General features: G+C 42.3%; 2 protein-coding genes across 3 annotated transcripts in view; one reads left to right on the top strand and one right to left on the bottom strand.

Moving 5' to 3' along the window:
* Positions 1-516: 516 nt before the first annotated feature.
* RSPH3 (radial spoke head 3) overlaps positions 517-15253 on the bottom strand; it is a 57784-nt gene continuing 43047 nt past the window's right edge. Inside the window, exon 9 of the mRNA XM_004461154.4 lies at positions 517-2415. The gene's annotated coding sequence lies outside the window, so the exon portion shown is untranslated. The remainder of the gene's footprint in view (positions 2416-15253) is intronic.
* LOC101410896 (heterogeneous nuclear ribonucleoproteins A2/B1) lies at positions 9799-11402 on the top strand. 2 transcript variants are annotated; one of them, XM_004461153.5, is made up of 2 exons: positions 9799-10660; positions 10781-11402. In XM_004461153.5, the coding sequence occupies exons 1-2, from the start codon at positions 9940-9942 to the stop codon at positions 10963-10965; spliced, it is 906 nt and encodes a 301-aa protein (XP_004461210.1). In that variant the 5' UTR covers positions 9799-9939; the 3' UTR covers positions 10966-11402. The 2 variants fall into 2 exon arrangements, with proteins under 2 accessions (XP_004461210.1, XP_004461208.1); XM_004461151.5 differs by having other exon boundaries at positions 9799-11402.

Below are 15253 nucleotides of genomic sequence, written 5' to 3' on the forward strand. Positions count from 1 at the left end.
ACCTGCCACAGAGGCACAGGTGGACACCGACCTCTCCTACAGCCTCCTTTTTCTTCTCGCAGCAGCAATTTAAAGCAAATATGTATTGCTGCTAAACTTTGGAAGCTTAGAGAATAGAGATTCTATCTTTAAAATACTATATTCGGTACTGTGTCTTGATACTTATGCAATAATTTATAAAAAGCATGGGTGTGAAATTTTGTATTTTTTTCTATTCCCCCCCACCCTGAGACGGTTCCCTCGTCTGTCTGCTTGTTGTTTGCTCACTGTGTCTGCTCGTTGTCTGCTTGCTGTGTTTGCCTGCTCACTGTGTCTGCTCACCTTCTTTAGGAAGCACCGGGCACAGAACCTGGGACCTCCTATATGGGAGGTGGGCACCCAACTGCTCGGCCATATCTGCTCCCTGGGTATGAAATTTTAGATCAACAAGCCTAATGTCAGAATTGGTCAGATGGTCCTATACATGCTGTATTTGTCAGCCAAAGGGGTCCTGATGCAAAAATTACAGAAATCTGGTGTTTTTAAAGGGTATTTATTTGGGGTAGAAGCTTACAGATACCAGGCCATAAAGCGTAAGTTATTTTCCTTCCCAAAGTCTGTTGCCATGTGTGGGGGCAAGATGGCTGCTGACGTCTGCCAGGGTTCAGGCTTCCTGGGTTCCTCTCTTCCCGGGCTTGCTCAGCTGCTATCCTCTCTCCACAAGGCCAGCTGTTAACTATCAGGTGAACGGCTTGTCTCCCTTCCCAGGGCCTCTGCCATGTCTAATGGAGACTTCTCCCCTTATGTATCTGCTTCTCCGTGTGTTTACTTTCCAGGTTCCAGGATCAAAACTCCAACCAACTCCTGTGTCTTGTCGTTTTCTGATACCCTACTGATGTGGCCCAATCAAAGCCTTAATCATTATTTAATCAAGTAAAAGTGAAACCTCTGAGTCCAATATAATCGAATAAGCTCAGAGGAACAAAACAATTTACAGACATAATCCAATATCTATTTTCAGAATTCATAAATAATACCAAACTTCTCCACATGCTTTGAGACTTTTCCACCATTTACATTACAATTTATGCTGTAGTACCAACTCAGACGTTCGTAAGCTACCTTTTATTAAAATTTCACTTTCAACCAAAGCAAGTTATTGGACATAACAAGCATTGTAGGAATGATACAGTTGATCAGTTAAAACACATAACTCTCTTATTTAAACTTGAAGCTTTACTACTTCAGTGGTTTTTATAGTAGAATACAATTTTAACATAGAATTATTTGCTTTGGCCATTATTACCTGAAAATAAACTCATGACTATATTCTTGAAATTAAGATTAAAAAGGACAGACTGTTGATTTCAAATAATTGCATACAATTATTTTTTAATGTTTACCAAAGTAAATAAGATGTAAGTTGGTGATACCTACTTTCCTCATAAATTAGACACATTTTTGGCATTTCCCCCAATGGGCATGGCCTCTGGTCCTGTCTTCTAACTGAACAATTTATGTAGCACAGGGCTAGAGAAGGTGGACGGGATAGCTGAAGCCACTTTCCCCTGAGCAGCAGGTATTTGGCCTGGACAACTCCAGCCTGTTCTCTGGGGGGTGAGAGACTGCCAGGCGTGGCTGGAATCTGGTAGCGGCACCTAATTCCCTGAGTCCAGTTTCCACCTTTCAGGCACCTTGGGAACAATTCTGGGTCACATGAGAATAAGAAACCAAAGTTTACGAAAGAACCCAGAAGACACTTCCAGCTCCAGCCGCACAGCCCACTACCTTCAGGCCCTGCCCCAGGCCGGCTGAATCGCAGTGTATTCACTGAAAAGACCCGTGTTGGTGAGAAAAGTGCTTTCAGGGGATTTTCATAATGGTCAGGATGCACCAGGAGGTGCAGACCTCAGAGTGGCGGCCTCATCTGGGTTTGCTCGCTATTGCGTGCCCAGTCATGAAAACAAGGCCTGGTACATAGCAGGTGCTATATAAATAGCTGCTGACTAAATACATGGCAAGTATAAAGACCAAGGGAGTTACTGCTGTGCATCTAAGTGCCTTTTCAAGCACGCAGTCAACCGCTCGCCAGCATCCCACTAGCAAAGTTCATCTGCTGGGCCCACACTATCCTAAGCCTTTCCTTACTGAATGCTCTTGCTAAGTATAATCTTCTGGTGTTGAGTTTTTATTTTGGAAGGACTAAGTGATGCTTTATGTTTTTTCTGACTCACAAGTGAAAATGGCAATGTTAAAAACAGGGGTTTTAATGAATAATCTATAAATTGAATAGATAAATCAACCACAATATAGATTTCCACATTTTTGTTCATCCTTTCTTTCCCCATCCAGAAAATGAGCTGATGATTCAAAATGTTGTGGGTAAAATCTTCTTGATGCATAGACTGAAGAACGATCTTGGATGAAGTAGTTCTCCTGTGAAGACATAGACATACAATACACAAAAAGTCATTTGAAGCAGGGCAGCTAAACTGCTGAGGAAATCCTGAACATTGACCAAACAGTTTGATTTTCCCTGTGGTCCACCCTTCAGAAACAGGAAGAGGGAAGCGGCAGAGGGAGGTGGGTGGGAACGTGGAATCTGACCCACCACCAGCAGAAGAAATGTGTGCTGCTCTCTAGCTGAGAACGTACATGAGCATCGGTAAAGAATGACTAGCACGTTGTACATGAATATACTGAAGGGATTATAATACTGTAATCCCTGGATCTGGTAAAATTATTTTATAATTTATAAAAGGAATGCCATATAAAAAGATAGAAAAACAAAACAAACAAAAAGGAGTGCCATATAAACACACTTCCCTTATATGTGACTTTGCTAGGAATAGGTTTTAGTAAGTACTACATAAGAAGTGAAGGGTAGTAGGAATGACAGATATGACTATTTGTGTAGTTCTTTGTGCCGTTTGCTCTGAAGGTGATATAGGTAGCTATTACTTGCCATTTACTCTTTTTTTTTTAGGAGGTACTGGGGCTTGAACCCAGGACCTCGTACATGGGAAGCAGGCGCTCAACCACCGAGCTACAAGTCACTTGCCCCCCCCCAACTTATTTGCCATTTACTTAAAAAATGTTTTTCCTAAATAGAGGAGGTAAGATTTTTTGTGTGTGATCTGAAGGAGATAAACCATTTCAAAAAATTGGAATCTGAAAAACTTAAGACTTTGAATGGAACTAAGGGCCTTTCAGCTGTTGATAAAACCTCTAAAATCCAAGTTGGCAGCCAGCGGCTAAGGGCGCGTCAGGCAACTCTCTCCTGACGTTTTGGGAAATGCTGACGTTAGTCTTCCCCGCCCGTACAGGGGGCAACCACAGCGCTCCCCCATGCGTCATCTGGGAGACCTCGGCGCAGTAATGAGTGAGGAGCGGGGCCTGACCGATTCTGCTTGGCCGTGGTTATCCACACTTGACAATGGCTTCCTATTTTCTGGGCCCTTGATGCACTTAAGAGTTTCTTACAGATTCCTAGGATTTCAGAAGCCAAGAGCCCTGTCATGGTTGGGTTCCAAGCCCTGCAAAGAAGATTCTTGGAGGGGATTTAGGAGACTCAAGCTAGATGGCATTTGTATTGGCATGTGAGTGGGGATCACAGATGAAAATGGTCGAGGACTTTTTTTTACATTTAAATATGGGATATATTGGGATTATATTGGGGATAAAACACATTTTTTAAAGAGCTGAGGGACTGACAAACACAAAATCCAGTATGGCAGCTCCTTTGGTGGGAAGGAGAAGGGCGTGGTGAGACGTGAGAGTAGTGGTGTTTGGTTCTCGCCTGGAGCTCCTTCTACTGTGTTTAAGAAAGCACACACACACAGCTGACTCATGACGAAGGTGAGCTGTCCTGGTGAGGGAAGGATGGTCATTTCTGTGTCAACTGGGTAATGACAAGGAAAAAAACGTGCCTTGGCTCCTACCTCACAACACCTGCAAGGCCATTTTTAGCTATTTGCAGATCTGGAGGTAAAAGGTAAAGCAATAATGTTCTTAGAGGAAAACACAGGAGATTATCTTCACAACTTAGTGCAGGCAAATACTTTAAAGTGCACTAGCCATAAAAGAAAAATTGACGAACTATATTAAAAATTGAGAAGCAGTTGTACCCACAGAATGGGAAAAAGCAACTTTGAAAGAGGGGAAGATTTTCATAATACCTGTATTCAGCAAGAGCCTTGTATCTAGACTATATTTTAAAATATCTTCTATAAAAAATAATGCAAAGATACACAATTCAAGAAAATGATCAAAAGCCTTGAACAGCCAATTTAGAAAAAAGAATTATCCAAATGGCCAATCAACACTTGAAAATGTGCCCAACTTTATTTATCATTAGCAAAACCACAGTACCACCATATACCCCTCAGAGCGGTAGCGGAAAAACCTGTAAACACTAAGTGTTGGTGACACTGAGAAGCTGTAGGGGTTCTCTCACACCACGTGCAGGAGTATAAATCAGTACATACAATTGCTTTGCTAAACCCTTGACATGATCTGCTAAAGATGAATATATGCATAACCAAGGGCCCAGGAATTTCATTCCTAGGCATTTAACCAAAGGAAATACATGCACGGGTCCCACAAGAGGCATGTACTGGAATGTTCCAAAGAGCACATTTATTGCTCCAGGACAGAAACCACCCACCACCACCAACTAAACTGTGATACATTCATACAACAGCATATTCTTCATCAATGAGAATAAAATATCTAACTAAAAATAGGTATGTATCTATAACTACCATATAGTAAGTACAAGGAGTTGGACACAGAAGAGTACGTGTGTGCATACACACATGTACAAAACCGGTAACACTGAATCACACTGTCAGAAGTCAGGTCAGGGGCTGCCGCTTTGGGGTAAGGACGAGCAGGGAGAATGGGGGTGCTTCTGGAGTGGTGGTCACGCTAGGACTCTTGATTTGAACACTGGTCATATGGTATGTGGCCGTTTGTGAAAATTCTTTGAACTGTACACCTGTGATATGCATACTTTTCTGAGTATACATTGGACTATGAGAAAAGTTTTTTAAAATGATGGAGCTGAACTCGAGAGTTAAGAATTATCAAATGATTACGATTACTGAACCATTACATAGATGCTTTTTTACTTTCTAGTCTATTGTAGAATAGCCAAAAGGAAATACCCTAAATTACCAAAGCTGACCTAGAACCGAGATGCCTTGGTCTTTGATAATGACTGTAAAACTATACAACCTTTATCTTGCGGATGTAACCACTGACTACAGTGTTTATATTTGCTACTATAAAGGTTATTTTAGCTTAGTCCCAGCCTTGTTTGTACTTGCTGTTGTAATGTAACAACTCTAGCTCCCCTCTTTTGAATCCATAAAAACCCTTAATTTCCCTAAACGCTGGGGAGACGGATTTTAGGCAGAAAGGTCATTTGATGAGACTCTGGTGTCTCAGGAATTGGGCATCTGGTGCGTCTTTGGCCCCTTCCACTCCCCTCTCCTGGGCAACGATGCCAGGGTCTTCAGATTCTGAAGTAAATGGTGTGGAGTGACTCTGAAAGGGAAAACACGGCCCGGTGATCCTAAGTAACCCAACAGAGGCAGGATCACGGAGCTTTCAGTTAATGTCTGAGTCATCCTAACAGAGAAGCATCCCAAAAAGCTGGGTGCTGGCTGAGACCAAAGGGAAGCAAAGGAAAAATTAAAGGGAGCAGAAGAAGGAAATTATAAATTATAAATACAAAGTAAGGCCTCATGACCAGTAACACAAACAGAGCCTAGAATTACAACTCCTATTTTCTTCCTTTCTTTTCTGAGTATATATTTATTAAGATTGAAGAACTTCTTTCTGGCCCCACCCCGTCTTTCTCTTACTATTTCATGTAGATGCACTGGGGACAGTTACCATCGCAACTGATTTCAAGAGTTTCAGGTTATCAAGATAAGCTTGTGACTGAGCTAGGGGAGAAATCCCAGAAATAAATGGGACTTTGGGGGTTTTTCTTTTGGAGAGAGTATGATTATAAACGAAAATTTCCCCCTTTAGCCACATTCCTATATGTAATTAATTCAGTGCTGTCAATTACACTCATAGTCATGTGCTCCCGTCACCAGTGGTGGAGGGTTTTTAATGCTATCTTTTACACTTATCACCGACAGTAAGAAGAAAATAAGAGCAGTCAAAATGCTGTTATTCATAGTAATCAGAAATTCAGAATTCACTTTAAATAGATCAGGCCCAGAACTAGAATCAAAAGGAGAGAAGGGAGGTGTTTTATCCCCACAGAGCCACGGGCAGGGCCAGCACAGCAACGAGTGCAGGGCAGCTGCTCTCGAGCACCCGCCGAGGGCGGGGCTGTGCTGAGGATGGGGGACAGCCGAGCGCGTGAGCACGACACGGGGCAACGGCCGACACGCCCGCAGGCTCTCAGTCCTGAGTGCTCCTCTGCTGGTCTGTTTTGCTTAGACGGTCCAGGTGGTACTCGCTGATCACTGGGACTTGAAGAACGGACTCCTCTGATCCCACAGGCCCTTCTCCCTTAGAACACTTAGTGGGCGCTCGCGCCGCGAAGCTGCGGCAGCCAGCTGCTCCGGCTTGGTGACACCAGCTTTGGCACCACCCTGGTTATCAGCCTGGAGCTCTGCAGGCTGGAGTCCAAAACCAGGCTCAGTCGCCGCAAGTCGAGGTGGCCCTGGGGGCTCTAAGGAGCGTCCCTTTCCTCGCCTTTTCCAGCTTCTCGAGGCCACAGCCTTGGCTCGTGGTCCCACGTCTGTCTGTTCTCACAGCCCCACCTCGTCCTTGTACATGGTCCTGCATCCCTCTGTCCCTCCATCTCCTGCCGCTGACTCTGAGCCTCCCCCTCCCTCTTACAGGGCCCACCCGAGTATCCAGGAGACGCCCCCATCTCGAGAGCCGTAACGTGATCGTCTGCAAAGTGCCTCGGCCACGTAAGGGGACGCACCTGCAGGTCCCGGAGCAGGCCGTGGGCATTCTTGGGGGCACGGGGCGGTGACATTCAGGTGGCTGCTCTACCCTGAGGCATGAAAGCAGCACTGTCCTAGCCCCAGACAGAACTACCGATGGCCTCTTCCAGAAACCAACTGGGCAGGTTTTGATTTGCATTGTAGAGAAGCTGATACTCTTTTATTATTCCATTATGATGCAATATTAGTTTTGGCCCCAAAAGGTGAATAATGCAATTACATTGTTCTTATATGAAGTATACGTATATCTAGAGTGGATAAAATTTGATTTTTATGAATTTAACTCATGTTAAGTTTATGATGAAAGTCTGCCTAAAGGAAACCTTTGGTAATTTCTCTTTGTTTTCTCCTTAGAGAAGTTGTGGATTTACAGAAAAATCATGCATGAAATACAGGACTCACATATACTGCCCTACTATTAACGCCTTGTGTTGGTGTGACACATTTGTTATAACTGATGAAAACAACCTTTTTATAACTGTACTATTAATTAAAGTCCATGGTTTAACTCAGAGTTCATTGCTTGTTGCTCAGTTCAATGGATTTTTTTTTTTTAGATTTTATTTTTTATTTGTTTCTTTCCCCTTCCTCCCCACCCAGTTGTCTGTTCTCTGTGTCCATTTGCTGCGTGTTCTTCTTTTGTCTGCTTCTGTTGTCAGCGGCATGGGAATTTGTATCTCTTTTTGTTGTATCATCTTGCTGCGTCAGCTCTATGTGCAGTGCCATTCTTGGGCAGGCTGCATTTTTTTTTGCACTGGGCAGCTCTCCTTACGTGGCACACTCCTTGTGCATGGGGCTCTCCAATGCGGGGGACACTCCTGCGCGGCATGGCACTCCTTGCGCGCATCAGCACTGCGCACGGGCCAGCTCCACACGGGTCAAGGAGGCCCGGGGTTTGAACTGCGGACCTCCCATGTGGTAGGCGGATGCCCTAACCACTGGGCCAAGTCCACTTCCCAGTTCGATGGATTTATAAAGAATTTTTATTCCAGTACTATCTCTACAACCCAACACTCCCCCTTTTAACCTCCTTCCTGGATCTTCCCTGGAGGTCGGTCTTTCTTTGTGCTGCGTCGATCCTTTCCTTTTGACCTGCAGAACTCTCTAGGGCTGGTCTAGTGGTGATGGACTCTCTCAGCTTTGTTTATCTGGGCATGTCCTAATCTCTCCCTCATTTTTGAAAGAAAGTCTCACTGGATATAAAATTCTTGGCTGGCAGTTGTTTTCTTTCAGCATTTTAAGTATTTCTACCCACTGCCTTCTCGCCTCTGTTTTCTGATGAGATATCGGCACTCAATCTAATTGAGACTCCCTTGCAGCTTTCAGAACTCCTTTCCCCTTGCGTTTGACATCGGTATGTGGTGGGTGTGCTTTTCATCATGGTAATCCTGTTTGCTCTTCTCTGAGCTTCCTGGATGTGCACATTCCCATCTGCTGCTAAGTCTGGGAAGTTCTCTGTCATTATCTCTTTAAGTACTCCTTCTGCCCCTTTTTCTCTTTCTTCTCCTTCTAGGATTCCCATAATGTATAGTACATTGGAACATCTGATGGTGATTCAGGGGTCTCTTAGGCTATTTTCACTTTTTATACCCTTTTTTCTTTCTGCTCCTGCCTGGCTCATTTCAAAGGTTTTGTGTTTGAGTTCACTGATTCTTTCTTCTGTCAGCACCAACCTGCTCTTGAAACCGCCTGTGGCTTTTTCATTTCCATTATTGTGGCCTTTAACTCCAGAAGTTCCGTTTGGTTCTTTTAAAAATGTTCTTTCTATCCCTTTACTGGAATTTTCATATTGCTCATTCTTTGTTTTCCTGATTTCTTTTAGTTCTTTCTCTGTATTTTCCTTCTTTTCCTTAAGTATCTTTTAAAATATCTCTGTGCAGTATGACCGCACTCCGGTCTTCTTTGTTGGTGTTTTCTGGATTCCATCCTCTTCCTTGGGCTGGGCCATTTCCTGTTTCTTTGTCTTGTAAGCTTCTGTTGCATACTGTACATTTTAATATTTTGAGATGCTATCTCTGAGATTTATTACCTGTGATGTCAGTTTCTTGGGTTTGTAACTAGCTGGGGATGTGACAGAGCTTTTCCTGGGGTCAGCCCTCCTATCAGGAAGGCCCACCCAAGGCGAACGCAGAGGGCAGGGCCCTCCCTGCACAAGGCCTCTGTCTTGTCCGGGCTTGTGCTTCTGGTTGCTTCAGAGTGACCCTGTTTATAGGAGCTTGAATGCCTTGTCTACTTCCCAGGAGACAGAACTTCTCCCTCTCCCAGGAGTTTCAAGGTCAGATTTAAAGCAGGTAAACTTTGCTCCAGGCTGCCCACCTCAAGTGTTTCTTATCCTTTTGGTGTCTCAACCCACTTTTGCCTGGAGAGGAATTTCCCAGCCTGAAGAAGGTAGGGACCCACACAGGAGAGCAGTCACCTCCAAACTGCCCTGGAAAGGGCAGGAGGGAGGGCCAGGAAAGGTGTCAGAGCCTCTTTGTGGCTCCCCAACGCTGTGCTTTCCTGACCTGCCACAGTGCTCAAGGCTCTGAGGAAGCTCAGTGTCTTCGAGTGTCCTCAGCTGCACTGGTCCAGGGTGGATGCAAACAGTGGCCACGCTCAGAGCCAGGCCTCCAGCAACCCAAAGTCGCTCGTCAAGGACGTGGTTAGCACCAGATGGCTTTACGGGTGACTTCTACCAAGCATTTCAAGAGGAATTAATACCAATCCTGTTTAAACTCTTCCAAAAAACTGAAGAGCTGGGAAAATTACCCAACACATTTTATGACGCCAACATCACCCAACACCAAAGCCAGATAAAGATATCACAAGAAGAGTAGCAGCAGCGCCGGGGTCCGTGCGGAGCTGTTCCTAGCGGCGTTGTTTCTTGAGCAGCGGCAGTTCTCACAACAGCGCCAGGACGAGTCCGGCTCGTGTTCGTCCGCGGAGATCTCTCTCATCTCGCTCGGCTGCGGGAAATCGGGCTGAAGCGACTGAGTCCGCGATGGAGAGAGAAAAGGAACAATTCCGTAAACTCTTTATTGGTGGCTTAAGTTTTGAAACAACAGAAGAAAGTTTGAGGAACTACTATGAGCAATGGGGAAAACTTACAGACTGTGTGGTGATGCGGGATCCTGCAAGTAAGAGATCAAGAGGATTTGGTTTTGTAACTTTTTCATCCATGGCTGAGGTTGATGCTGCAATGGCTGCTAGACCTCATTCAATTGATGGGAGAGTGGTTGAGCCGAAACGTGCTGTAGCAAGAGAGGAGTCTGGAAAACCAGGGGCTCATGTAACTGTGAAGAAGTTGTTTGTTGGTGGAATTAAAGAAGATACTGAGGAACATCACCTTAGAGATTACTTCGAGGAATATGGAAAAATTGATACCATTGAGATAATTACTGATAGGCAATCTGGAAAGAAAAGAGGCTTTGGTTTTGTGACTTTTGATGACCATGATCCTGTTGATAAAATTGTATTGCAGAAATACCATACCATCAATGGTCATAATGCAGAAGTAAGAAAGGCTTTGTCTCGACAAGAAATGCAGGAAGTCCAAAGTTCTAGAAGCGGAAGAGGAGGCAATTTTGGTTTTGGAGATTCACGTGGTGGTGGTGGAAATTTTGGACCAGGACCAGGAAGTAACTTTAGAGGAGGATCAGATGGATATGGAAGTGGTCGTGGATTTGGAGATGGCTATAATGGGTATGGAGGAGGACCTGGAGGTGGCAATTTTGGAGGTAGCCCTGGTTATGGAGGAGGAAGAGGAGGATATGGTGGTGGAGGACCTGGATATGGCAACCAGGGTGGGGGCTACGGAGGTGGTTATGACAACTATGGAGGAGGAAATTATGGAAGTGGAAGTTACAATGATTTTGGAAATTATAATCAGCAACCTTCTAACTATGGTCCAATGAAGAGTGGAAACTTTGGTGGTAGCAGGAACATGGGGGGACCATATGGTGGAGGAAACTATGGTCCAGGAGGCAGTGGAGGAAGTGGGGGTTATGGAGGGAGGAGCCGATATTGAGCTTCTTCCTATTTGCCATGGGCTTCACTGTATAAATAGGAGAGGATGAGAGCCCAGAGGTAACAGAACAGCTTCAGGTTATCGAAATAACAATGTTAAGGAAACTCTTATCTCAGTCATGCATAATATGCAGTGATATGGCAGAAGACACCAGAGCAGATGCAGAGAGCCATTTTGTGAATGGATTGGATTATTTAATAACATTACCTTACTGTGGAGGAAGGATTGTAAAAAAAAAAAAAAAATGCCTTTGAGACAGTTTCTTAGCTTTTTAATTGTTGTTTCTTTCTAGTGGTCTTTGTAAGAGTGTAGAAGCATTCCTTCTTTGATAATGTTAAATTTGTAAGTTTCAGGTGACATGTGAAACCTTTTTTAAGATTTTTCTCAAAGTTTTGAAAAGCTATTAGCCAGGATCATGGTGTAATAAGACATAACGTTTTCCTTTAAAAAAAAAAATTTAAGTGCGTGTGTAGAGTTAAGAAGCTGTTGTACATTTATGATTTAATAAAATAATTCTAAAGGAAAAAAAAAAAAAAAAAAAAAAAAAAAAAAAAAAAAAAAAAAAAAAAAAAAAAAAAGATATCACAAGAAAAGAAAATTACAGACCAATCTCTCTAATGAACATAGATGCAAAAAAATTCTCAACAAAATACCTGGAAAAAAAATCCAACAGCATTTTAAAAAGAGTTATATATTATATATATACCCAAGCTGATTTATAATATAGATTCAATGCAATACCAATCAAAATTCCAACAGCTTACTTAAACATCCTAAAAAAGAAGAGCGATGTGGGAGGACTCTTGCTGACCTTGAAACACATCACGAAGTTCAGTGGTCAGAAGAGCACAGAGAAAAGACATACTGATCAGTAGAACAGATTTGAGAGCACAGAAATAGACCCTCACCTCTATGGCCAGCTGGTTTTTGACAAACCTATCAAGGCCATGTTAACAGGACAAACAGTCTTTTTAACAAATGGTGCTGGGAGAACTGTATATCCATAACCAAAAGAACAAAAGAGGACCTCTATCTGACTCTCCATACAAGAATCAATTCAAAATGGATCAAAGACCTAAATATAAGAGCCAGGACCATAAAACTACTAGAAAATAATGCAGGGAAACATCTTAAAGACCTTGTGGTAGGTGGTGGTTTCTTGGACCTTACATCAAAAGCATGAGCAACAAAAGGAAAAAACATAGATAAATGGGACTCCTCAAAATTAAACACTTTTGCAACTAAAAGACTTAGTCAAAAGGGTGAAATGGCAACTGACTCAATGAGAGAAAATATTAAGAAATCACATATCTGATAAGGTTTTAGTATCCATGATATATAAAGAGGTGCTACAACTCAACAATAAAGATGACTTTTTATATAGATTTGCCATGTGACCTGGCAATATAATTAGTAGGTCCATACCCAGAAGAACTGAGAGCAGTGACATGAACAGATATCTGCACACTTATGTTCATAGCAGTGTTATTCACAATTACCAAAAGATGGAAACAACCCAGGTGTCCATCAACTGGTGAATGAATAAACAAATTGTGGTGTATACACATGATGAAATATTATGCAGCTATAAGAAGAAATGAAGTTGTGAAGCATATGGCAACATGGATGAACCTGGAGGACATTATGTTGAGTGAAGCCAGCCAGACACAAAAGGACAAATATTGTATGACTGTACTATTAAGAACTAAATATATTGTGTAAACTCATGGAGTTAATTTCTAGAATACAGTTCATCAGAAAATAGAATGAGGTTAGAGAATGGAAAGTTGAGGATTAATCTGAGCAGAATTGGTAAAAAGGTTGTAAATCTTTGGAAAGGAATAGAAACGGTGAAAGCACAACACAGTGTTTGCAACTAGCAGTGCTAGTATACGAGTATGACAGTAGTTGAACAGGAAAGTCGAGGGGCATGTATATTACCAGAAGGAAAGCTGAACAATGTAACATGGGACTGTAGAGCATAGTGAAACCTCATGTGAAATATGAATATGGGTAATAGTGCATATATAAGACTTTGTTTGAAACTGAACAAATGTATGTTAATGTTACAAGATATTAAAATCAGGCAAAAATACAACCCCCCCCCAAAAGCAAAATAAGGGCAGTAGAGTTTAGTAATATATTAATAATCTCCCATTAAGCATAAAAAAATGGAAATATACTCAGTGAAAGAAATTAGACAAAAGGTATTATATATAGTTTGACTCCATGTAAACAAAATATAAATTAGAGAGATGGAAACAGAATAGCAGCTGTGTACAGCAGGGGATGCACAGAAAGATGGAGAGGGGATTATTACCTGGTAGAGCTTTTTGTGCTTGTCTTTTTTTTTTTTTTTTATTAATATTATATTATTGTAATAATGAAAATGCTCTAATAATGATTCAAGTGATGAATGCACAACTATGTGTTTATACCAAATACCATTGATTGTACACGTTGGATAAATTGTATGCTTTATTAATATATATCAATAAAACAGATCTTTTAAAAAAAGCTGTAATAAGCAACGGGCCTGCGCCTCGCGGACCCTGTGGAAGTGGAACTTTACGTCCCTTTCTGGCTCGAGCGAGCACGCCGGGGGCCGGACCGCGCCGCAGCGGGCAGCGAGATGGCACTAGTAACCAGTGTTAGGACCACTGCTTTTTTTTCTTTGAGATATGGGGGCAAGGATTGAACCCAGGACCTTGATTGAACCTGGGACCTCATATGTGGGAGGCCAGCGCGCAACCACCGAGCCACATCAGCTCCCCTGCGTTTTTTTTTGTTTGTTTGTTTGCTGGTTATTTGGTTTTTTATTGTTTTTAGGGGACACTGGGAACCAAACCCTGGATCTCCCATGTAGGAAGCAGGTGCTCAACTGCTTAAGCCACATCCGCTCCCCAGGGGATCACTTTTGAACCTACAAAGCCATTGACATTTATGTTCTATTTCCCAAAAATCATGTGAGGAGGCAGAGGGAATATACTGTTGAATTTTCCCTTTAGAAAAGTGAAAACAGACTCGGTGAGCAATTCGTTAGTTTCTCCTTTCCCTGCCTCTGATTTCCTCTTGCCTCACCTTCTTGCATTCTTGCTTCCTCTAGAATCTCTTCTTTGCTTTGTCTCTCATGATTTCAACTATACCACAACTATACCCCAGTATCTCAGTGTCTAAATACCTCTTGTGTAGAAATTTGCAGTTGTGTGCCAATTAACCTCCCTATTTCCAATCTCACTGAAAATGTATTTTATAGTTCTGCTAGAATTATCTTAAAAAAACAAAAAACAAATCTGATGTCGTTTCCTTTTCAGACCTCTATTATGGCTCTATATGGCTTCCTCCCTCCCTCCCCCCACTCCAAAAACACTTGACATGAAATGAAACTATCAGGAATTAGGAGGTAGCAATATAGAAAAGCAGAGTTCTTCATTTAGGCAACTTGGATTTATGCACTGACCAGGATTTTTGAGTATATTTTTGTGAGGAGGCCTTGTCCTTCGGAGAATTTCATTCTTGCCCAAACACAATAATCAAAGCCAGAATGAAACCCATTTTTACAAGTGAGATATATGAGTAAAGAAAGAAATAATTTGATATACACAATTTTCAGTTAGCTTTCATGGATTAGGCAGTATGTGGCTTTAGTATCTTTTGAAAGTACTATGTTATTTCTCTGCATAATGCTTTGAAAAGGTGACCCTTCAAGTGGCATTCATTTATATGTGTATAAAACATTAACGTAGCAGCAACAAATACACCTATCCATAACATGCAGTTATCTTAGCTCTGGTGAGTCTAGCAAAAGGCAATCATTCTTATTAGGTTTTGTTCTCATATTAAAAATTAACAAAGTATCTAGGAAAACATTTCACCGCAGATGTAAGGGACTTGTACACAGAAAGCTTTCTCATGTTCGTGGATGGGAAGGCTTAATTTCATTAAGCTGACAGCACTACCCAAAGAAGTTTACAGGTTCAATGCAATCCCAATCAAGATTCTAACAGCCTTCTTTGCAGAAATGGAAAAGTTAATCATCAAATTCATATGGGAGGGCAAGGGACCCCAGATTGCCAAAACTATCTTGAAAAAGATGAACAAAGTTAAAGAATTCAAAACTTATTACAAACCAATAGCAATCAGAACGGTGTGATGTGGGCACAAGGACAGACATATAGACCAATGGAATAGACGTGAGTGTTCAGAAACGAGCCCACACATCACGGCCAGTTGATTTTCGATGAGGGTGCTACTCAGAGGGGAAAGAACAATTTCTTCAATAACTGCT

Source organism: Dasypus novemcinctus, chromosome 28, assembly GCF_030445035.2.
Source record: "Dasypus novemcinctus isolate mDasNov1 chromosome 28, mDasNov1.1.hap2, whole genome shotgun sequence".
In the NCBI taxonomy this organism is placed as follows: domain Eukaryota; kingdom Metazoa; phylum Chordata; class Mammalia; order Cingulata; family Dasypodidae; genus Dasypus; species Dasypus novemcinctus.